The sequence below is a fragment of the Centrocercus urophasianus genome, unplaced genomic scaffold (assembly GCF_019232065.1).
Source record: "Centrocercus urophasianus isolate 14NV4802_14NV808 unplaced genomic scaffold, USGS_Curo_1.0 seq_53, whole genome shotgun sequence".
Lineage (NCBI taxonomy): Eukaryota > Metazoa > Chordata > Aves > Galliformes > Phasianidae > Centrocercus > Centrocercus urophasianus.
In genome coordinates this window covers 329877-353490 of record NW_024885122.1, presented here as the reverse complement: position 1 = coordinate 353490, position 23614 = coordinate 329877, and the positions used below count along the sequence as shown (strand labels likewise).

At 49.0% G+C, this 23614-nt stretch overlaps 3 protein-coding genes across 8 annotated transcripts in view; 2 read left to right on the top strand and 1 right to left on the bottom strand.

Annotated features, from left to right (window-relative positions):
- The window catches only part of RBM39 (RNA binding motif protein 39), a 28787-nt gene extending 22591 nt beyond the window's left edge, over positions 1 to 6196 (top strand). For 4 of the 6 annotated variants that reach the window (XM_042835474.1, XM_042835472.1, XM_042835471.1 and 1 more), the window contains 5 exons: positions 420 to 452; positions 1513 to 1588; positions 1756 to 1861; positions 5030 to 5108; positions 5206 to 6196. In XM_042835474.1, the coding sequence (XP_042691408.1) occupies positions 420 to 452; positions 1513 to 1588; positions 1756 to 1861; positions 5030 to 5108; positions 5206 to 5306 (395 nt within the window). In that variant the 3' untranslated portion in view covers positions 5307 to 6196. Of the gene's footprint in view, positions 1 to 419; positions 453 to 1512; positions 1589 to 1755; positions 1862 to 5029; positions 5109 to 5205 lie in introns of those variants that run through there. The other 2 variants (XR_006171557.1, XR_006171558.1) reach the window with 1 other exon arrangement.
- A 3251-nt stretch (positions 6197 to 9447) lies between these two features.
- ROMO1 (reactive oxygen species modulator 1) lies at positions 9448 to 10981 on the bottom strand. Its single transcript, XM_042835497.1, has 2 exons — positions 10772 to 10981; positions 9448 to 9631 (listed from the first exon to the last, which is right to left on the bottom strand). The coding sequence occupies exons 1-2, from the start codon at positions 10900 to 10902 to the stop codon at positions 9523 to 9525; spliced, it is 240 nt and encodes a 79-aa protein (XP_042691431.1). The 5' UTR covers positions 10903 to 10981; the 3' UTR covers positions 9448 to 9522.
- Positions 10982 to 11078: 97 nt separating this feature from the next.
- On the top strand, positions 11079 to 22312 carry NFS1 (NFS1 cysteine desulfurase). Its single transcript, XM_042835495.1, has 13 exons — positions 11079 to 11196; positions 11280 to 11347; positions 11424 to 11540; positions 11742 to 11825; positions 12674 to 12826; positions 13813 to 13906; positions 15293 to 15427; positions 16492 to 16649; positions 18037 to 18142; positions 18320 to 18401; positions 19716 to 19799; positions 19913 to 20002; positions 20624 to 22312. Exons 1-13 carry the CDS (start codon positions 11094 to 11096, stop codon positions 20685 to 20687), a joined length of 1338 nt encoding a protein of 445 aa, XP_042691429.1. The 5' UTR covers positions 11079 to 11093; the 3' UTR covers positions 20688 to 22312.
- Positions 22313 to 23614: the final 1302 nt, after the last annotated feature.

Genomic DNA, 23614 nt, shown 5'->3' with positions numbered 1-23614 from the left:
ACGGTGGTTGGGTAACTGCTGAAATGCTTTCAGTTCAGATAGCAATTTTTCAGTGCCTGCAGGAATTGCTGTATTTTCTCATGGGAAAAGAAAATACTTAAGAGTCGAAGCACATTACTGACAAGGTGAGAACTGTGTTAATCTAAAGGGCACAGTCATGTCTCACTTTCCTTTTAAGGCATCGTTTCTCTTTGAAATACTCCTGCTTACCTATGTGGTTATATCTTGAGTACAGAATATCCCAGCTGAGGAGCTGGAAACAGGGAAATTTATTCATAGGAGCAGTTGAGAGCAGGCCTAGATTTTTGAGTAAGGTGGTGAGCACAAAAGCACAAGCTAAACGATCTGTCTGGCAGGTACAACACAGGTATGGTAACGTTCACAAATGTGCTAATTAACCTCTGTGTATTTCTCCTCAGATCTGCAAACAAGACTCTCTCAGCAGAATGAAGGTAAGCTGGACTTTGATCTAACTTGTCACCAGTGCCTTGTGTGCTGCGAATGTTGTCTCTAAGTGAAATGCTTTTGATGTGGAGATTGCCCGCAGCCTGGGGAATTGTGCTGTCTGTAGGAACTGTGCTTTACATTGACTAATGGCCACAAAGAGCAGAAAGCCTGTTGAATGCTTGGCCTTTTCCGTGGCATCAGCGTTGACTGACACGTGCCCTGGGAATGCTGCTGGGAAATATCCCCGAGTCCCAGGACGGCTGCGTGGCTCCCAGCGCTCCGTCGGGCCTGGGGCAGCCCAAGGGATGGGGCAGTCGGGCTTCAGGTGTGGCTTTGTTTTCCCCTGCGTTAAAGGCAGGGGCTGGAGGAATCAGATGAGAAAATGGGGCGTTTGGGGTTGCTGTCTCTCAATTAGTCTTTACGTTGCTGCCTTTGTCCCCCTTGATTCTACATGTGTCGAGAGAAAGCAGCCTGTTTCACCTAAACAAACAGAAGCTTACAGCCTGTGAGAGAGCTGCTTTTGGACAGTGCTACGTTAATAAGATGCACTGTGGTGATTGGTAACGGCAGGTAATCAGTGATTGTTGGGGTACTGAGAGAACTCAGAGCTGCTCTGAAGTTTTATCAGTTGCCGAGTGTTCCCTGCACTGCGTGTTTCTACAAAAGGTCAGATGTGCTTGAAGGATCCTTCAGTTTGCTCAGAACAAGTCCTGTGAAGTGAGGAGTGGGGCAGCCCTGCCGTGGCTGCTGGGCTGAAGGACGGCTGAGGGTGGTGCTGGGATGCACACAGTGCTCACGTGTGGAGACTTGTTTGCACTGAAATGTTTACACTGCAAATCCACCTCTGTGGTGGTGCAGGGTTCTTTTTTCTGGCACAAGTTGTAGCTACTCTAGCTTTTTCCACAGTGCTGCTTCCTGCCTTCAGCTGTCTGTTCAGTTAGAACTGTTGCTGTTTGTGCCAGATAATCATTTTTTTTAGAGTAGGTGGAAGCTCCACATTTAAATTGGAACCACGTGTCGAGAATTCTGAGATTGATTAGTGTGTTTTCTTTCCCCATTGAACAGTTTTGGCTGCAGCTGCTTCTGTACAACCACTTGCAACACAGTGCTTCCAGCTTTCCAACATGTTTAATCCTCAAACGTAAGTGACGTCTTGCAGTTTCACTTCAGCTTTTGTTGATGACATGTGAGAAACCAATGAGAGCAGCGGGTGGGAGGGGTTTGGATGGATGGATTGGTTGTGAAGTGGGTTTCACTGGGGATAATAATGTTTCCATTTCTATTCTGTTCCTCTTCCACCCCCTGCAGTGAAGAAGAAGCTGGCTGGGATACAGAAATTAAAGATGACGTGATTGAGGAATGTAACAAACATGGAGGAGTTATCCACATTTATGTAGACAAAAACTCAGCTCAGGTATGCCTGGCTCCAGGGGGCACTGATCTGAACAGGCTGCAGTTCTGTTGCTTTGTTCTGTATAGAGAGGACATTACAAAAACTCTTTTTTTCCCCCTAATCTGAATCTAATGATCTGAGTCTGAATGCCCTGAATGTGCTTAGCCGTTGTTCCAGAATGTAGTTCCCTTCTATTTTGGGTCATCATCACTTTTTTTTGTGTTGCAGTCTGTTCTTACAGATTTCCACAGCTGAAGTTACTGTGGGATGCAGGCTGGAGAATAGCAGCCTACTTCTGGCATTTCCTTGAACTGTGCGTTTCCTAAGAGCCAGGGGCTTCTAGTTTCTTCATTTGCTGCAGAGTGCAGACTTCAGCTTCAGCACAAAGGTCGCAGTGCTGCAGCAGATTCAGATTTGCAGTGAATGTGCCTGGTCCTGTCCTTGGGAGCAGTTGTCTTCAGCAGCACTGTTAGCCAGGGCTCTGCCACCGTGCTGAGGGCAGTGGGGGGGGCTGCGTCCTAGGAGCTGCTGCTGAAGGCTTTGTAACAAAGTGGTGCTTGTGGAGGTTAGTGCCTTTCAAACAAAGAGATTCTTGAACATCTGCACTTGAAAAACGCTAAGGAAGTTTTCTCCCTTGTTCAGTTTGCCTGTGCAGCCCCCAGACCAATCATCTCTTCCCCTGAATTTCCATTCTTAGCATATAAATTGCTGACGTGAACTCTTAAACTCCTTTCCTATGGAATCCACACCTCAAACTGGAGTCCTGTATTAAAACACTCACTGTCACATTCTCATTTCCAACCATGGAGCCTTCAGAGTGCTCTGCCAGGGTGAGGGGCTGGAAGTTATGCTGCTGTCCCTCCCAGTTGCTGCTTAGGTAGGAGTGTGACCCTGGTGGAGACCTTCATCTACCATTGAGCTGCTTCTGTGGAAGTTTCTTTTCACCTGTGAGCCTTTCACAAGGCTTGCTGAGGTGTTACATTTGCCATAAGCTGCTTTCTTATCCATAAGACAGCGTGCAGTCTTTGCGAATACTTTCACTCTCCCACATAAGGGTTGTGTTGAACCGCTGGGCTGGTGAGTGTAGAAATGTTTCCCATGGCACATCAGTCTGTGACTGCCATGGGTGCAGTGTCCTATTGCAGACTTGGTATTTATTAACTTTTTAGCCGTTGGCATTGCGCATAGATTCTGAGCTGCAAATTTGGCCCATTGTAATTCATAAGGGAGCTGTAATTTTATTTCTTTTACACACACTCGTTAGGTTATGTGAAATCCATTTTTAAGGCTAACACAGGGACAGCTCTGATACAAAATACCCACTGCTATTTAGAAATGCTTTGTTTGAACATAAACTTCAGCTGTGCTGTTCTGTGGGCTTGGATTCTCATCGCATGACCTCACTTCTGGTCTCCATCTCTGGCCTTTTGGGGATGTTTTCCAGACAGTCAGACCTGTGGCTCTGAGGGCTGTCGGTAACAGTAGTGCAGACATCATCGGTGTGGTGAAAAGATCTTTGTCCCAACTGAATATGTACATTTCTCCTGGCTCTTGCAGTCTGTGGTGTGTTCCAGGGAAGTTAAAGCTTTGCATTGCTGTGTCCCATTTAGAGGTTTAAGCAGCTGGGATGTCTGTGTGGGGGGAGGCTGAGAGCGGAGCCGTGTGTTCCTCAGTGCCCATGAACATCAGCTGCTCACTGCCCCGTGGTGGACTGCAGGAGCCCCTGAGGAGTGATACCACCATGGGAAAGATGGGTGCAGGCTGGAGAAGGCTGCTGAAGGGAGCCTGTGTTCTTCTTATTGATACATACTTCTCTTCTAAAACCTGTTCCGGCTTGAGCGCAACATGGCTCAGCAGTTACTGGTAGTATTTTATTTAACTGTGTAGCCTTAAAAATGCACACGTTGCTGTGGGCTTGTGTGTGTTCTGCAGGTTTTTGAATGTGAATGTCGCAGTACTTTGCTTCAACCTGGGTTAGTGCTTAGTCTCCAGATAGAAAGCTCCAGCTGTCTGTGGCAAAGACATATTTCCTAATTCATTCATGTTAGTGAGCACCTTGGGCTGTTCTGAAGTTCATGTACTGATACTTGGGGCATCAGCCTTCTTTGAAGTGCTGGGTGGTTGTGCTGTCACTGAGCGCAGAATTCCTACGCTGTCCATCTGAAAATTAAACTGTAAGCTGTTGCATCTAGAGCGGCTGGTGGTGGCTGGGATTTCATAGAATCCTGGAACGTCTCGGGTTGGAAGGCACCTCAGGGGTCACCAAGTTCTGGCCCTCTGCCACAGGTGGAGCTGCCAGCCCCTACATCCAGTGCCAGGCCTGGTTGCCCAGCGCCCCATCCGGGCCCTGAGCTCCTCCAGGGGTGTGGCAGTGCGCAGCATCTTTGGGCCGCCCGTGCCAGCACCTCACCTCTCTCAGTAAAAGCTTCCCCCTGACATCTAATCTGAACCTTCCTCCTCAATTTTAGAACTACTCCCCCTTGTTGATTTCCCCCCTATTTATGATTTCCCCTTAAATATCAGAAGGCTGCACTGAGGTCTCCCCGCAGCCGTCTCTTCTCCATGCCGAACACTTGCAGCTCCTTCAGCCTGCATAGCAGAGATGCTCCAGCTCTGTGATCTTCGTGGCCTCCTCTGGACCGCCCTCATTCCTGCACTGGTGCAGTAGTGTAGATTGGGCCTCATGAGGACAGAGTAGGAGGGGACAGCCTTCTCCCTGCTCTGTTGTCCCCATTTCAGATGCAGCCCAAGGCACCCTCAGACTTCCGTACTGCAGGCTCACGTTAAGCTTTTCACCCACCAGTACGCCAAGTCCTGGTCAGCAGGGCTGCTCTGTAGGAGTTCTCCCTGATGGCAGTCTGCAGAAGGGCAGCCTCGTGCCTCGTGCTTCCGTTTCACCTGGGATTTTGTAGTTGGGAAGTGTTAGGTCACACTTCAGACATGAGGAGCAAGTAAGCAATGCTTGCTGCTTCCATACATCAGGCTTATATTTGGTCTGGCTTGCAGAATCTTATTAGAAGAGCAAATGGTGCTAAAAGCACCGTTGGTATGAAGATGTGCATCTGTAAGGCTGTGGCTGTGTGCTCACTGCCGTGCTGCTGGAGCTCGGGGGAGGGTTTGCTTCCATTACAGCCGTGCAGAGGAAGTGACTGCAGGGAACGTAACAGGGTGCAATGCTTTGTGTTGCAGGGCAACGTGTATGTGAAATGTCCTTCCATTGCTGCTGCCACCGCAGCTGTGAGCGCGTTGCACGGGAGATGGTTTGCAGGTGAGGAGATGCATTTTTGTGGTAGAAATGTGCATTTGTTCATGGATGATGGAACTGGACAGAAACTGACTGGGGCTTGTTTTGCTCTCCTGTTCAGGTAAAATGATCACAGCAGCCTACGTACCTCTCCCGACGTACCACAGCCTGTTCCCAGACTCCATGACTGCAACCCAGCTACTGGTTCCCGTTCGACGATGAAGATGGATTTAGTCAGTTTTGTACATAGTTATTTTTTGGAGGAAGATTGAGTTATCTTTTATTTAGATAAAACTAAAGGAAAGGATTTAATGTCATTTTGTGTACACTTCCTGCTACCTTTAAAATAAAATGAAGTAAGCAGAAATGCAGTGTGTTCATTCTCCCTAACTAGCATTTCCACTGTATACAAAGCTGTTGACTTCTTGTTCTGCCTTGTAATTCTTGTACATTTACTAAGGTGATCTGTAGGAACTGAGAAGTAGCTCATAGAAAATAAATTCTCTGTAAAAGGCAGATGGGACATAATTCAATTTTTAAGTGTTTCACGAGCCTTTCTTTTAATGCAGCAATTACAATTGACATTTCACTAAATGTAGGTGATCTGCTCGAGGTTAATATCAGAGGTAGAGACTGTGAAGGGACATATTTAGTGTTGTGTATAAAGGGGAACTGGAAAGGCTGCTGGAAGCTGACCTGGCCCGGCGCTCAGTGCGCTGTGCTGAACGAGGGTAAGAATGGAAGGACTGGAGGGTTTTATTTCTCGATGGTAACTTTTGATTAATGTTATCTGTAAAAGTTTCTTTGTAAATACTGTGTGAGGTGTGTCTACGTTTCCAAACAAAACCATCTCTGCATTTCCGGACAGGTTTCTGTGCGTGCAGTAGCTGAAGGATTTCAGCAGAGTCTGAAGGTGGGCAGGAAATACAGAAACATGTTTTGTTCTGGTTGCATATAATCTTTGCTCTTTTTAAGCTCTGTGAGCTCTGAAATATATTTTTGGGTTACTTCAGTGTGTTTGACAAGACAGCTTGATATTTCTATCAAACAAAGACTTTCATATTGCAACAATCTTTGTAAGAACCACTCAAATAAAATTCTCTTAAAAAGGCCTTCACGGAGCTTCCTTTCTGCGCTCCTCGCGCGGCCCAGGCGGTGCTGGAGCAGCTGCTGCCTCGGGCGCTGAGGCTGTTGGCGTGGGGTGGTTTGTAGGCAGCCCTGGCTGTGGGGGTTGTCGTTTCTTTACCCTCTCCTGTTGGTTTTCAGCCTCTGGCTGTGGGGCAGGAGGAGTGGGACCGCCCCGCTGGGTGATGATGGGGTGGGGGAGGCTGAAGGCAGGGTGCCCTGGTCCCAGCCCTGGGCTGCTGTGGGCTCTGTGGCTTTGGTGGGTGGCAGCAGCGGAGCGGTGGCCTGCAGGGTGCTGGGGCTGTGGGGGTGTGGGACCGGGGGAGGTAAAGGCATAAAGGGGGGGGGGGGCGAGCGGGTGCATGGCGGTGGAAGGAAAAAAAGCCACCCCAAGTGGCGCTATTTTTATTTTTTCGGTTGCTGTTATGTTAATGGATGCCAGTTAAGGTAAAACTTGGGTTGTTACAGCACACCTGTAGTGCTCAGCTTGTTTGCACAGAGGTCACTGAACCAATGACAGCACAGCCACATCTCATGTGGGAAATGCATTTCTTCGGAACCGGGAGGCAGCGCTCAGCGCTCGCACGTCCTGATGCCTGGGCTGCTGCTGGGCCGGGTTCTGCTGCTGCAGCTGCCTCCTTGAGGCCAACCTCTGTCCTTCAGCACAAGAGGAACAAAGGTAAGGCTTGCTTCGAAAGGTAGAGAACAGGAAATTGCACCGCTGAGCTGAATGTGTCAGAGTTGGCTGTGCTACGCCAGGCAGCGTGGTGGGCTGCAGTCCCCTGCTTCATTGCAAAGCTTTAACGCCTTATGAGAGCTGTACAGTGCAGCGTGGTGTCAGGTCTGGCAGCACCACTCTTAGATGCAATGCACCTTTCCCTGCCCAGGGAATGAAAAATGAGCTGGTTATGGGCTGCAGGAATAGCTTGGCTCTGTCCTTCCCTGGGGCTGTACCCTGGGGTTGCACATCTTGCCCAGGCTGGGTTCCTTTGTGCTATGAGTGGAATTTCCACAGGGAATTGAGATGATTGTGTCACTTAGAACCCCAAAAATGGGGCCAACACAGAGTCACAGAATCACAGAATGGTCAGGGTTGGAAGGGACCTCAAGGATCATGAAGCTCCAACCCCCTGCCACATGCAGGGCCACCAACCTCCCCATTTAATATCAGACCAGGCTGCCCAGGGCCCCATCCAACCTGGCCTTGAACACCTCCAGGGATGGACGGGGCAACCACAGCCTCTCTGGGCAGCTGTTCCAGCACCTCACCACTCTCTCTGTAAAGAACTTCCCCCTGACATCCAATCTCAATCTTCCCTCCCTCAACTTCAAACCATTTCTCTTGAGCTGCTGTTATCCACCCTTTCAAAGAGTTGATTCCCCTCCTGTTTGCAGGCTCCCTTTAGGTACTGAAGGCTGCAATGAGGTCACCCTGCAGCCTTCTTTTCTCCAGGCTGAACAAGCCCAGCTCCCTCAGCCTGTGTTCATAGGGGAGCTGCTCCAGCCCCCTGATCATCTTTTGTGGCTCCTCTGGACCCTCTCCAACAGCTTCCTGTCTTGTTCCTGGACACAGCACTGCAGATGGGGCCTCACAAGAGCAGAGCAGAGGGGGACGATCACCTCCCTGTCCCTGCTGGCCACCCCTCCTCTGGTGGAGTCCAGGATACCATTTACTTTCCAAGCTGCAAGCACACACTGCTGGCTCATGTTACGTTTTTCATCCATCAGGACCCCCAGGTCCTTCTCCGCAGGGCTGCTCTCAAGGACCGCTCCCTTCAGTCTGCACGGATGCCTGGGATTCCTCCAGCCCTCACCAGGTTCACCTGTTCCCACCTTTCCATCCTGTCGAGGTCCCTTTGAATGGCCTCCCTTCCTTCCACTGTGCAAACTACACCACTCAGCTTGGTGTTGTCAGCAAATGGTTGAGGATGCACTCGATTCCATCATCACTGTCACTGATAGAGACGTTACAGAGCACCAGTCCCAAGGCACAGCCCCGGGGGACGCCGCTCGTTACCGGCCTCCACCTGGACACAGAGCCATTGATGACCACCCTCTGTCTGTGGCCTTTCAACCAGTTTCTCATCCATCGAGTGGTCCACCCATCAAATCCACATCCCTCCAATTTGGAGATGAGGAAGTGGTGGGAACCATGTCAAAGGCCTTGCTCAAGTCCAGCTAAATGACATCGGTCGCCTTTCCCTTGTACACCAATGCCATCACTCCATCACAGAAGGCCACCAGCATGACCTTCCCCTGGTGCAGCCGTGCTGGCTGTCTCGGATCACACGCCCATTCCTCATGTGATCAACCATGTCATCCAGGAGGATCTGTTCCATCATCTTCCCAGGCACAGAGGTGAGACTCACTGGCCTGTAGTTCCCAGAGTCCTTCTTGCTCCCTTTCTCGTCAATGGCAGTGATGTCACCCTTCCTCCAGTCATCCGGGTCCTCACCTGACAGCCACAACTTTTCAAATATGATGGAGAGCGGCTCGGTAACCACCTCAGCCAGCTCCTCCAGAGCCCTGGGATGCAGCCATCCGGCTCATAGACTTGTGCGCATTCCGTCTCATCAGTCGGTCTCAGACCTGCTCTGTCACAGTGGGGGGATTTACCACCCCAGTCCCCACCTGGAGGTTTAGGGATGCAGGGCTCAGGGACGTGAGAAGTTTTGGAATCCTGGTTGCCAGTGAAGACTGAGGCAAAGAACTCACTCAGTACCTCAGCCTTCTCTTCGTCTGTTGAAGCCAGTTCTCCTTTTGCATTTACCAGAGGAGGCACACTCGCTGTGGCCTGTTTCTTCTGGCCAAAGCACCTGTAGAAAGTCTTCCTATTGCTTTTCACAGCCCTTGCCAAGTTCAGTTCTGCTTGCGCCTCGACTTTCCTGATGCCACGTCTGCAAGTCCAGACAGCATCCCTGTATTCTTCCCAGGTGACTTCAGATATTATTGCAATACAAGAGAAATCTGGTAGCTGATCTGAATTAACAGCAAAATAACTCCTAGACTGGGGGAGTGCATGAATGAAGTGGACCGGTTCTGCATCAGAAACCTGAGGTGCCCAAGCAGCAGAGGGAAAAGCGTGTTCACTGCTTGAGAAATTTTAATGAAGTGCAGAGGGGTGTGAATTCTCATTGTCATGGAATACAGGAGGTGAGGAAAGCAGAAATCCTGTAAAGATGATGTCTACATGAAGATGCTACAGCACAGAGGGCACAACATCAAAAAAACCACTGCATTTCAGTATCTAAAGACTTTATTTATTATGGTACAGGGGGTGGCTGCGCTTTGGATTAGAAGCCCGAGCTCCGGTTCAGCAGCGGATTCCCATGCCTATAGCCATGAACGTCCCGAACGTCCCACCGCTCTGCATCATCGTTTTGCCAACGCCACCCATCAGCTCTCGTCCTCTCATGCCGATCCTGAGATAAAGAAAAAGGCAAAAATTACATCAAGGCTGAAGCCTGCTGCAGACGTACGCGGCAGAAACCAACTGATGCAGCCAGCTAACGGCCGCAGGGGAGCCTGAATCCATTCTCCTTTGTCCAGGCTCAACGTGAAGCGATGCCCTCGGGCTCTGCCAGCAGCCAGAGACCTGATGTGCCACAAGGAAAACCGGGGCTGGTTTGTACCACAGCTCCGTGCCTTGGGACAGTTCCATCCCACCTGCAGCTCAGACACAGCGGTAGCAGCGGGCGCTGCTTGGTGCTGCAGGGCTGTGCTGTGGGCTGCGCCAGGGTCAGCTCAAGGGAGAATATGGGGCGTTGTGCCCCAGCTCCACAAAAGGCGTGCTGCCAGCTGTGGGACGGGCTGCACAAGGAGCACAGAGGAGGGGAGCATCTCTACCTGCCAGTGCCCCACAGCCCTCAACGTGGTGGGAAACGGATCGGTGCTGCAGGGATCTGAATGGCGGGAATAAAGCAGTGTTAGCTGCTGTACCACCAGCCTCTCCAACTGCAGCAGGTGTAATGCCATCACACCACGAACCACGCTGCGAATGGACTTCCTATGTACTACTGGTGCTGTATTTTCAATGTGAGAAAAGTTCCAAAGGTCTGGAAGCATTCAGACACAATTCTGTTCTCCAGTCTGTGTTTATATGAAGTTGGGCCAAAGCAAAATAATCATTTCTTCTCGGACACTTCTGCTGCTGTTTGGCTTTTAGGAGCTGCAGCGGTGCCCGATTTCACGCAGAGCGTTTCCTCACAGCAAAGCACAGCCCAGTAACGCGGCCGTGCCATCTCAGCACAGCGCCGATCCTTCGCAGCCCGAAGCCCGTATCCCGCTGGGACGCACGGGGCGGTGCGCTCAAACATTCCGCAGGGTCTGAGGAGGATCGGACGCCCTTTAATCAACTTTATCAGCCCAAGTTCTGCGAACTTTCCCCCTTTCCGGGCTACCAAACTCTCGCCGCGTTTTACCACACGGCGGACGCCCCAACGCGAAGAGCCCAGTAACGCCCCGCAGCCCCGCAGCCCCGCGTTTCCCGCAGCCCCGCCAGCCGAGGCGCGCTTCCACCGCCGCGGTCCCGCAGAGCACAGCGGACCCCCGCCCCGCCGCACCTGAGGCACGAGAAGGTACCGAACAGCGCTCCCGCGGCCATGCCCACGGCGAAGCCCATCACGAAGCCCATCTTCACTCTGTCGAAGCAGCTGGGCTGCGACTGCCCATACGGGCCCACGGTCACGGGCATCTGCAACACAGCGCTCCGCGCTCAACTCCGCGCTCAACTCCGCGCTCGGCTCCCCGCACCGCCCCGCACCGCCGCCTCGGCCTCCGCTTCCGGTACGGACGGAAGGGGCGGAGCGGCGCCGCGTCGTCGCTGTCCGTCCGTCCGTCCGTCCGTCTCTTCCTCCCTCCCTTCCTCCCTCGGGCCCCGCGGCCATGCAGCTGTGGCGATGCCTGCCGGCCCTGCGGGCCGTTCTCCCCTCCCCGCGGCGGCTCTCGGCGACGGCGCCGCGAACGCGGGCCGAGGCGGGCGGAGAGGGTACGGCCGGGGCGGCTGCGCTGGGCCGGGGCGGCTCCCGACGGCCCCCGACGGCCGGCTCACCCGCCCCGCTCTCTCCGCAGGGCCGCGCGGAGACGGAGACGGAGCTCTGCGGCCGCTGTACCTGGACGTGCAGGCCACCACCCCGCTGGTGCGTGCCCGGCTCCCCGCCCGCCTCGCCTGGCCGCCGCCGGCGGAGCGGCGCTGAGCGCTGTGTGTCCCCGCAGGACCCGCGGGTGTTGGACCGCATGCTGCCCTACCTGACCGCCTGCTACGGGAACCCGCACTCCCGCACCCACGCGTACGGATGGGAGAGCGAGGCCGCCACCGAACGCGCCCGGCGGGTGAGTGCGGGCCGGGGCGCCGAATTGCGCGGTGCGCCGCGCTGCGCTGCGATCCGGAGCGAGGGGAGGTGGCTGCGCTGGATGCCGGCGGTGGAACGGGCCGCCCGCAGGCCTCGGGCGCTCCGCGACGCGCTCTTGAAAACGGGATGGCGAATTCATCGCGTGTCACAGCGCCTCAAACCTGCCTTTCTTTCTCGACAGCAAGTTGCAGATTTAATAGGAGCAGATCCGAGAGAAATCATTTTCACCAGCGGGGCTACGGAATCCAATAATATGGCCATCAAGGTAAAAGGGTTGTGCTGATACGCATCGTGTTAAAACAGAGCTGCCAGGAGCTCTGAGAAATGTCAGCACCTCAGCCAGGTCTGCGGGCTCTTGGCTGAGCGCTGTGCAGTTCCAGCACCTCACCGCTCTCTCTATAAAGAACTTCCCCCTGACATCCAACCTCAATCTGCCCTCCCTCAACTTGAAACCATTTCCCCTTGTCCTGCTGTTATGGGCACTGCCCACAGTGCTCTGCTCGCTGTTATTCCCAAGGCTGGGGCTGTTCGGTAGCAAAAAGCAGTGCTGTGCTCCACCTTTGGCCCCACGAGTCCGTGAAATTCCGATTTGATCTCCTGTGCTTTAAAATACAGCACGGTTTTTTGTCAAGCGCACACAGCTGGCTCAGGGTGTGACCTCACTTTTACACAGGTAAAATGAACGCTCGTCTGATGTGCACCAAATGCAGTTCTGCTTGCTTGCTCAGTAGGTATCTTTATTAGGAAACGTGGAGATGCTAATTACAAATGTTCTTTTCTCTAAGGCTAGCTTGTGTTTTAACCTCTTGTCTGCAGTTTGTGGTCGTTCAGGCTTCTCATTGCAGTGACTCCATAGCAGGTTTGTAAGAGGTATTCCTGTCATTAAGCAGCATTTGGATTTCTGCCTGGTGGCATTTTTTCACAGGTGTTCGGGAAGTGAGATGCTTCTGTGAAGTGAGTGCTTGCAGAATTGCCTGGTGTGAATTACACCTCTCTCATTAATGATTTCATCATTTTCTTCTCTTGATTTTGAGCATCTTACACAAAGCTTGCTCTCAAAGCTTGTTAGGTGACCTAACAGCGAATTTCCTGTGCGTGTGCTGTGCCTGGCAGGGTGTTGCAAGGTTCTATAAGTCCAGGAAGAAGCACATCATTACCACGCAGACAGAGCACAAGTGTGTGTTGGATTCCTGCCGCTCCTTGGAGGCTGAAGGCTTTCAGATCACTTACCTGCCTGTCCAAAAAAATGGGCTGATCGATTTGAAGGTGAGATATCGAGCGGCAGAAAAATGGTGAGGAGAGAAGAGGTGTGTAGGTGGGGCTGGTGCTGAAGAGGACCTCGTGTCCTCTTCATAATACAGAGGGAAAGGATGATAAATATCACAGCAGGGTAGGAGATTCACAGTCCAATCTGCCACGTTTGGAGGATTCTCTGTTCTGTCTGGTGCCCCAGGCTTGTCTGCCAGATCCCATCTCTCATCACAGCTGCTGTCAGCTCCTCCATGCAGGCAGAGCTGTCATGTACCTGTGGAAGCCCATGGCTGTGCTGCAGCTGGCTTTGGTGCAGGAGCTGGTGGTGAATTTCCTGCCTGGAGCTACTGGAGGCAGCAGGCACAGTGACTGCAGTGCTCCCTTCTGGGTGTGGTGGCCACAGTCCTGAGACTGAGAAGTTCTGCATGCTGATTTCCTCGGTTGTGTTGTGTAAAAAGGCAGCATTGGCTTTATGTCTAGGAATGGTGTGCAGCTCAGAGAGGGTGTGTGTGTGTGTGTGTGTGTGTGTGTGTGGTGGAGGGACGGATCAGGCCAGCAGGCAGGGAAGGGTTAATGACATTTATGGGGAAATTTGCTGGTGCACTCCTCCTTTGTGTGATGCTTCTGTATGGTGTAATTGCTTTGCAGTCAGCCTTGCTGTGTCTAGATGTGGGTGGTTACACTGGCTGCTGGGAGTTTAATGCATTAAAAAAATAGTTCATGGCAATGTATGAGACATACAGCAAAAGCCTTTGCTCACTTGACGATGTCAGGTGGCACTGTGCATACTGGGATGTGCAGAAATGCAACTCGGCACACTGCTTCCTGCCAGCATTCTGTGCTTGTGTGGGGCAGCATGCTCAGCAGGGCTGCTTGTCAGAACCTGGGGGCTGCTGATGGTGTTATTTTGGGGGCTGAGGGCTGAGGCTTGCTGGCAAGCTGTGTGCGTCATGAATTTTCTGCTTTGAGTCACAACTTCTGCCTGCCTGAATGTTCACCAGGAGCTGGAGGCTGCCTTCCAGCCAGACACAAGCTTGGTTTCTGTGATGGCTGTGAATAACGAGATAGGAGTGAAGCAGCCGATTCGTGACATTGGTAAGTAGACAGCTGCTTCCAGTGGCCTCCCCATGTCACTTTAGGCCATTTAACATAATATGTTCATAGTCAAGTGCTACAGAAACATGTACATTTACATATAGAAAATCTTAGATGTAATGTAGTAATAAATCTGTGTAGCTCTCGGGATCCCACTGTGGTTGTGTGCCAGCAGTTCCTGTGAGGGTGACCCCAGAACATCCTCCTTCCCCATACTCAAGTTGTCCTTTATAATATGTTGAAGTTTGTATGCAGTTTTTAGGCTGAGGCCTGTGCCCTGCATGGTTCTGGAAGGTGTTGTTTTCCCAGGCTGTGGCAGGCAGCTTATCTTGCCCTGCAGCTGTTTTTCCTCTTGCTTAGATTCTGCTTTCTTTTTTTTGTCTTTCCCTCTCCCCCTGTGACTGTGCTGAAAGCAGCACTATGAGTGCCCCAGTCTGTTTTCCCAGTCTTCATTATTGACAGTAACTGACCATTGCTGAGCTGCTCATAGCCCTGAGGACTGTTATGATCCTGTGTCTATACTCCCAAGGCTGTTGCGGTTGTCCCACGTTCAAATGCTGATGTTCTCATGACACCTTGATAAGGAGCCAAATAGACCAGGCCTTGCAGAGTCAGCCTGGGGCATTGACAGTACGAGGGCTGTGAGCTGCTGTGAGCAGTAGCTGTGCTGTTCTTAATGGACCACAAGTCCATGCTAGCAGGATGGTGCCAAATGTTGCCCAGAGAAGTGTGGGATGTGTTTTGCGAAGTAAGGTTCTGTGGGAGGTGACTGGGTTGTTTTTTATCTCCTTGTCCCTTGGTGTATTTGAGCTCTGGATGCAAAAAACAAGTTGGATAGTAGACTTGAGTGAGTTGAGATGTCACCAATGAGTTTATGCTCTGAGCAGGGAACTGAGTACTGTAAAAAGTACTGGGGCGATAGAGTTTTTAATGCCACTTGCTCTTGGCAAGAATAAGCACGAGAGTAAGCTTGTACTAGACAGATGTTGAGAAGAAACATAAGAAGAAAACTTAATTTTGTCCTGCTGTTGAGAAATCTGGGTGTCCCATTCAGCCCTCTGTGGTTAAACAGGGCCAGGCCTTGGCAGGTGTGGGTTTGGAAACAATCCCAATCCTCGGCAGTGGAAGATCTTTTAACTTTCCAGCTGAAGGAGCTCACCGTAGCCCTACCTCGTGACCTGCCTGAAACTGCCCAGCATAGCTTCTGAACAGCTGCAGGCACTTGGCTGAACTGTAAAGGGGGTGTGACAGTATGCATTCCTTCCTTTGGCACCTCAGGACTTGTCCCTGCCATAAACTGCTGCGTTAGATTCATTGTTGGAATCACTGGCTCATAACAATTAGGCGAGGTCATGTTTTTCTTTCTTGCTTTTGTTTTTATTCCAGGTGAGATCTGCCGTGCACGTAAGGTTTTCTTCCACACGGATGCTGCGCAAGCAGTTGGTAAAATTCCTATGGATGTCAATGACTTGAAAATTGATCTAATGAGCATCAGTGGCCATAAAATTTATGGGCCCAAAGGTATTCATTGAAGTGTTTTTATAAAGAATTGTTTTTCGTGTTTGCCTTAAGAAATAACTGTGGAAGGCAGAAAGTCAGGCCTGTCTGTTGTGGTGAATGCTACCTTCACTTAACCTGTAGAGGTTTGTTCTCGGCCCAGTAGGGGCTGGCTGTGCAGTGGGTCGGCTCTGCTGGGTTGTCTTCAGTGCTTATGGGTTGTGAGCTGGCTTTTCCCAAGGAAGAAATGGTGTCTTGTAACGGTGGTGGTGTTAGGATGAGTGGCTCTTTGGGGTCTTTTGAATGGTGTGAAGCAGCTGTTATGCTGCAGTGGTTGAAGTATCGTGGTGTTGTGGGGCTGAGCTTAGATCCAAAGGTAACTTGTAACACAGAGATCAAACGGTAAGTCTAAGGTCAGTGATTTTGGTCATCGACTCCCCATGGCTTCTTCCCACTCAGCCCTCTTTGTACCTCTCTGCAGAATGGGGTCTAAAATCCAGCTACGTGTTTTGTGGCTCAATCCCAGGCAATAAAAGTTTAGCTGTTATCACTGTCGCAGTCCATGTAGTTTGTGACACAGGACGTACAGAGGCAGAAATCAGCTTTGTTGTATTCTATGTGTTATTCAGAAATAGAAGCCCAAAAGCTCAGGGGGGGCCTTGTGGGTTTGTAGCTGGCCTGCTAACCCAGAGAAAGGAGTTCTGCAGCTTTGAGGCAGAAGTCATAAAGAGCACCTCAGTGAGTGAGATATCTGTGCATGGAAGTTTTGGAGCAAAGGGCTGAAGTTCATCTTCTCAAGGGTTGCCAGAACAGGCAGTGCAGAGCCTTTAGGTGCTGAAGTGTTCTGGGAGAAACTGAGCTCCCCCGTGTCAGAAGCCTGGCAGTGCAGCTGCAGAGCTGTACGAATGGTGGGAGCGAACTTTTTCTAGAAAGCCTTGTGCTTCTGTGTGCCTTCACTGCCTTTTTCTCCAGTGAGGTGTCCGGGAGTGCTGTGGAAACAAAGGCTTCCGAATCTCGGAGTCCCTTTTCATGATTGCAGAGCCGTGGATGTGAACTGCACGCATCCAGCCTGTCTCCTTGTTCCGCAGGGGTTGGTGCCATCTATGTTCGCCGGCGCCCGCGCGTGCGGCTGGAACCCCTGCAGAGCGGCGGAGGCCAGGAGAGAGGGCTGCGATCGGGGACTGTGCCCACCCCGCTGGCTGTGGGCCTGGGGGCGGCGTGTGAGGTGGCGCAGGAGGAGATGGAGGTAGGTGGCAGAGCGGGGCCGGGCGCTGACGCAGCAGGGCCGCTTTGAGCGTGGGTTCCGTCGCTCATTTTGTGTCTGCGCGCGTGAGCTACGTTGGATTATCGGCACATGAAGTAACGGGTTGTGGATCTTCGGGGTCAGAAGTTTTTGTGTAACTGGAAGATGAGTTTCAGCTTTCTTATCTTTTCGCTTGAAGTGGCTTGAATCTTGGTTGTTCACAACGTTGATGATTTATGGTTTTAGTGAAATGCAGCTTGAAGTGCTTGCACTTGTCTCTCTGCTCTGCAAACATATTGCAGCCCCTCTGAAGCTGAATGCATCATGCTTATCTAATGTGTACTGAAACAATGAGGCTTTCTAGTTCGCTGTTCTGTTGGACTAGATGAGCTGTAAAGGTCCCTTCCAACCCAAACCATTGCAAGACTCTGCTAAATGTATGTAAATTCAGGTTTGCTGGAACTTTAATAATTTAATGGTGGGTTGTTGTTTCATTCTTGCTTGATCTATTTGCTAGTTGTGATATTTAAGGCTGTATGTGCTGCTGGTGGGACACATCAGTACACGTGGTGGAGGTGCTTCCTCTGAGGCAGGCAGGGATCCGCCATTGGGGCTGCTGGTTACTGAAGCCTTGTTGGAAGCTGAAGAGCCCGCAGAGCCTCAGTGCTGCAGGAGCCTCACATCTGGAGCCTTTTCCTACTCTTTCAGAATTCTGGCATTTGAAAAAAAAGCATATTGGAAAGTTTGTTTCCTTTTAAAGGGTTTTTTTGGAGAATGTGACCAGGCTACTGTAAGCAAGTATGAGTTACACGTGTGTGTCTGTCCATTTCTGAGCACTGGAGCCGCTGTTGTGCCTTACTGCTTTATTAGTGCAAGTGACATTGTTTGTAGTCTGCAATGAGTCTCTGCTCGTGGGCAGCCCTCCTTGTGGAGGTGACGTGTGGTGAAGTCCCATGATGGCAGAGTTCCCAGCTCTGCTGTGTGCCGACTCACTGTGAGTTTCATGTAATACACCTTGAATGCCGCTAGGTGAGTAAGGGACACTTCTACCCTAACAGATGCCCTTGGTTGTGTTGCAAGTCATTTAATGTCATGTGCCTAGCTTGTATTTAAGTACAAAAACTTGGCACTCCTGTGAGAGACAGTTTGTAGATAGATCTTTCAGAATCATTGGTAATTCTTGAAGACTGAATTAGCTAGCATCAAACTGGCAGTTCTCTTTTATAAGAGTCTGTGGGGTGCGAGTTTTAAAGTTCCCTTTTTAAGGTTCAGATGTAATATAGCCACAACCATCTACTTCAGTCCGTGTACGGCTGGTGGCACAAGCAGTTCAGTGAGCTCAGACGTGTGCTGTTCCTCATTTTCATCTCTTCTTTGGTTTCTTTGCTAGTATGACCATAAGCGAATCTCACAACTGGCAGAACGGCTTGTTACAAAAATAATGAGTGAAGTTCCTGATGTGGTTATGAATGGAGACAGAGAGCATCGTTATCCAGGTAATGCTAGAAGAACCCTGACCCTGTTAGAAACGTCTGACTCCTTGGTGTTAGTGGCCGGGGCTGAATAATGCACTGTAGTTAAACGTGGTGCAGGTGCTGCTGTGTGGTGTAGGACCTACTGTGCATTCCACTTGGTGGGAGTTCTCCTTTTCTCTACTCCATTTATTTTTGTAGGATGCATCAATTTATCTTTTGCGTACGTGGAAGGGGAGAGTCTTCTCATGGCTCTGAAAGACGTGGCTCTATCTTCAGGAAGGTAGGTGGGATATGTGGGGAGGAGAGCAGTATGCTTTGGAGAGAAAATAATGTCAGAGAAAATAATGACTTACAAAGTAAGGAGGGATCTGCTCTGTGCCCTGTACTTGCTGGGCTGGTTGGTGAGTCAGCCTGGCATTGATTGCATTCTGGGATGGTTGTTTTGTGAAGTTGCACGTTCCAGCTGAAGGTCAAATTTACTCATCCTGAAAGCAAAAAAAGTAGGAATTCCTGCCTGCCAGCTTTGCAAACTTGCTTTGTGTCATCTGAGTGGACTTGAATTGTAACTGGCTGTGACATTCTCTGTAAAGGCTGCCATCATTGGAACTTCTGTCCTTCAGCAGCGTTTCACAGAGGTGGCAGATCACAACTGGTATCTAGTGAGGCTGGGCAAATATCTGAATTACCTTAGTTAGTAGTGTCTGTGTCTAAAGCTGAAGCAGAAACTCAGTACACTCTTGGAGAGCTGAATTGACTCTGCAGGAGCAACATTTCTGCTATTGAGACCAGCTTCATGCTTACGATGGAATTAATGAAGTGCCTTCCTTTTCTCACCTCTGAGAACAAAGTCAGCAGTGCATATCCCAATTTGAAACATGCTGGTATTGTGAACAAGGAGAGCAAGTCTTCACGTGACAGTGAAGGCCAGTGCTTCTTCAACGTGAAAATCTGTTCTGAGGCTCTGCTTCATGCACTTGTTTTAAGCAGCATTATGGTTTGTGCTGCAAGTTGCTACCTGTTCAAATTGCATAACAACATGTAGCCAGTTTTGCCTACTGCTCAAGGATGGAGGTTCCTCACTATCATCACTAGGCCATCTTGCTCTGGATTCCTCTGCACACTGTTTTTTATTGATTTGTATTGCTGCCAGGCAGCAACTTGTGAAATCTTTTCTTTTTTAATGCTCCTGTTGGTAAGTTGCCTTCCCTGGGTAGTTCTGCCTTGGCTCTTGTGTCTTCTTTGCACAGCTTCTACTTCAGCTACCTCTTGGGCTGCAGTACTGCTGCTTCTGTTTGGCATTGTACTAATGCACAGTGTTATCTATGTATTCTCTTCTTTCTTTGTGCTCCTAACTTACTTACCCTTCATTTCCATGTCACATCTGCTCCTGTCATTCTTTAGCAGCAGAAATACTGCTGCCCTTGCTCCTGTCTCCTTGTGTTCACTAGTTATTTCCAAGAGGGTGAGGAACCTGCTATCAATTGTTGTGAAGGTTAATAATATTGAATGTGTAAGTGAGCTGTTCTGTGTTGGAGAAGTGTAGCATCTGCATGTGAATTTAAGTGTGAGATTGGCCTTTCTTCCCTTTCCCTAGTGCTTGCACATCAGCTTCTCTGGAGCCTTCATATGTTTTGCGGGCAATCGGAGCAGATGAAGACTTGGCTCACTCCTCTATAAGGTGTGTGGAGTGATTTTCCCGTTGTTTCTTTTCTGCTGAAAATTCACGGTGAGTTTGTTTCACTCATCCACGTGCACACTATTCCAATTAGTAATGGTTCTCCTTTGCTTTAGATTTGGAATTGGTCGTTTCACTACGGAAGAAGAAATAGATTATACAGTGCAGAAATGCATACGGCATGTTAAGAGGCTGAGGGAAATGAGGTGAGCCATCTTTAATGGAGTTTAAAGGCTTCTTAACTATGGTAATCATTTGAGGAACTGGATTTCATTGAAAGAAATTGCCTGCTTTAAAAACCCGTGCACAAAAAATCTCTGTACACACAGAAGTAGTGTTGCCAGAGTGTGTAGTGAGCTTGATCTTAACAGTAGTGAAAAAAGTTTAAGCAGACGAACCTGTCAACAAACCATTTCCCAGAGCCAGTCTGTATGAGGAAATAGTGTGAATAGGACAAGCGTGGAGAGTGGGCAACTCAAAGTTTGTAAGCCAGATATGGTATTACTGCATGTGTGCACTTTGTGTTATGTTGGGGAAACTGAAAGGTCTCTGGCTTGTCTGGGCGGTGTAAAACGTGAGGTCTCAGTCTCTAAGGAAGGTGTACTTCATGCCTAAAATGGGAGCAGGAAGTGAGCACCTTCCTTCTCCCTTTTTGCATTTTGTCCGAGCAGAACACTGGAGATTCTTCATGTGAAGTTCACTGACCTCCAGGAGGCCAAGGCAGACAGATACAGCTGAATTTGTTGTGTAGTGGATGATGTTGCCTGTGTGGTTGTTGTTGTCCTTTGCATTTTAGATAGCATTCATTTTTTCTTTCTTCTTTACAGTCCTCTTTGGGAAATGGTGCAGGATGGAATTGACCTCAAAAGCATTAAATGGAGTCAGCACTGAGAAAACAAGCTCTTTCCATGCATGGACTAGATAGAAGTGGATTAAGATGCATTTTCTGTACATTCCTGAACAAACCCGTGCAGCACATTTCAGCTTGTTCTTATCTGCAATTCGAATGGAAAGCTACCTTTTCTGATAACAGTCTAAGAAGCCAAAAGTTAAACTAGTCTGTATGCTGGAGAAGGGCAGGATGGCAGAACAGCCATCGCTTGTATATTTACATTCAGCAATTTATGCTGAGATGGATTCTGTTAGAGAATGTGTTTTGCAATGTAAAAAACGAAACTGTGGAATCGTGGTGAGAGATTGCTCCTCCTCAGCGTAAAACATCCTGTGCAGCTGTTCTGCTTGCAGCACAGACCTGCTGCCGGGCTGCTGGTTCTTCTGGAGGCAAGCAGCCTTGCAGCTGCAGGTGGTTTTGTGCTGCTTAAATGTGTTGTGAGAATTTTTTATGCAGGAAGACGTTTGGCATTTCTAGAGGAAAAGGATGCCTCACTGTGGCTATGTGCCTTCACAGTTAAGTTGTATGTGGAGTTATGAACTCTTTTTTCCCCTAAAACTTTATAGTTTTTGCTCTTGTGTGTGTGTGTGTGCTGCTTATACAGACCAGTGTGCATTAATACATTGTACAGCGTACAGTGTTATGGGATTTAGGATACCATTATAATGCACTTTGCTGTCCCCTCTGCTTTTTTCCTACACAGTAAAGAAAAAAAACTTGAATGACTGGGAGAGGAGGACACACAATATGCCAGCTTCAGTTGCAGTACCAGTTTAGTTGGTACTCCACTGGTGGAGGAGGGGAAGCACATAACATACAGTGTCTTCTGGTTTCGTTCTAGTTTTGCTTTGTTTCCCTTGTGGTGAGTCCTCTGCCATTACTGCAGCCTTTGCCTTTGCTTCTGGGAGTCTTGCTCAGTGGGTGAACCTGGATGTTCTGTCAGTAGGTAGGAACATGTGGCTCTGGAGTTTTTTCTTAGTGTGCCAGGGCTAACTTGTCTTAGAGACTTCCATGGGGAAAAGTGTCAATTAAAATGGATTTGATTAGATGAATTCATATCATTATTTCTGCTTTTGTACCTCTGGTGGTCTTTCCAGTAGGAAACTTAACCCTGTATTACGAAGTGCCTTTTATCAGCTGCGTAAGCAGACAGCTCTCACATTAGTTTCTTGGTTGATGGCTGCCGAATTTAATACACATTATAGATGGTGTGTGACCAGTTCTGAGTAGTATCTACCTCGAGGATGAAGCACTGTGTGGAAAAGCTGAAGCTAAGTCTCACAGAGTGGACTGAATTATAGAATTGTTCCTTTTTCTGTTAAGAAGGACAGATTTGGTTGAAATGCAAAGCTAATCCTGAATTGTTCTATTTGAAATTACTAGCTTTAGCACTTTCAATATCGTACGACTGACCGGCACCTTGTGATTCATCACCATGTTTTTAAAACTCTCATATGCATAACTAGGTTTTAGAGGCATTGTTTGTATTATATTTTATCTTTGGGCCATGTGTGGTTTCTGGGTTAAGCACGTGATAAGAATTCCCCAGCATGTTGTAGAATTGTATGTTTATGAATGTGTTCTTTGTGCTTCGTGGATTATAAAAATAGAGAGAAGACTTCAACTTGGCTACTTTGAGTCTTTGTAGGTAATTATGAAGTTGAAATAAATCAAGAAAAAAGAATTAGAGCACTATTTTTGGGAATCACTTCTCCAGCTCAACTGTTGGGCACGATCAGTAAGTTGCTAAGTTGCAGTCTCTCATCAGATGACAGAGGCAATAAGCTTTTCTGTGCGCACTGATACACGCTCTTTCTCCCATCAAGCTGACATTTGACTTTTGTTGAGTTGTTCCTCTCAAACCTCGTGTCACATCTGACCTAATAGATACTTTCAAAACTCACCTAGCTTAGGTTGTGATTACTTGGAGAAAAGGGAACACAAATTGTGAAGGTCCTTCGTGCCTCTCATGTACTATCATATATAAATGCTACATGGAAAGGTTTGGGCAACTCATTCGCTCTATTAAGCAATGTTTGAAAATGCAGACAAGAAGAGAAATAATTAATAGTGAAGATAATTCTTACCTGTGGGAGAACAAAGAAGTAGTAACGCTGAATGTCTACTTGTACACTGTTGAACACAGTTAAGGCTTTTTGTAGGGCAGTGAATTTCTCTGTAAGGGGTATTTACAAATGGAGGTATTGCTTTTGTGGGCTTTCTTGGTGGTTAATTGAAGCCATCTGCAGGGCCTTAATTTAATAGTAGGAGGTAAGAAAGGTGAGGACTTAGCATTGTTATAGAACCATAGAAGTTGAGACAGTGTGATCATTAAGAATAGAGCCAGGCTAGAATAGGCATCCAGTAGTGTGAAAGGGTTAGGCAATGTGCAAGAAAAGCAAAGAAATTCACTCTGATGGGTTTTAGTACGTCTAAAAGCTCACAGAACATAACGCCTAACTGCTAAGCTAGCATTTCCCAGGGAAGATAACATGGATTTAGCTGTGTTAACTCGTGGAAAGAGAAACAGGCAGTTTTTAACTGTTTGTTGGCAACTGTTTGTTGGTTTGTTGACAATATGATGCAGACAGGCAAAAATCATTAAATTTTAAAAATGAAAAATTAACATAAAAGCTATTGATCCCAGCAAAATAACGGCCTCATTTTGGGTCTTGTATCTGCCCAATTGACTGAACTACTGTTCTGTGGTGTGACTTCAGTCACACTCACTGTGTTCAGTCACACCGATTTTGCTGATAGTGTGTACGCTCAGAGCTTGGAAAAAATGCAGTTTCCCAAAGCCAAGTGCCACAGAGTTGGTCTGAGAGATCACTACTAAAGAGTTTTGATTAAAACTCAGGACATAAACGTGGTCCCGCAGCGGGAGAAGTGAAGGTCACTTTTCAGAATGGACAAGCTGAGTGCT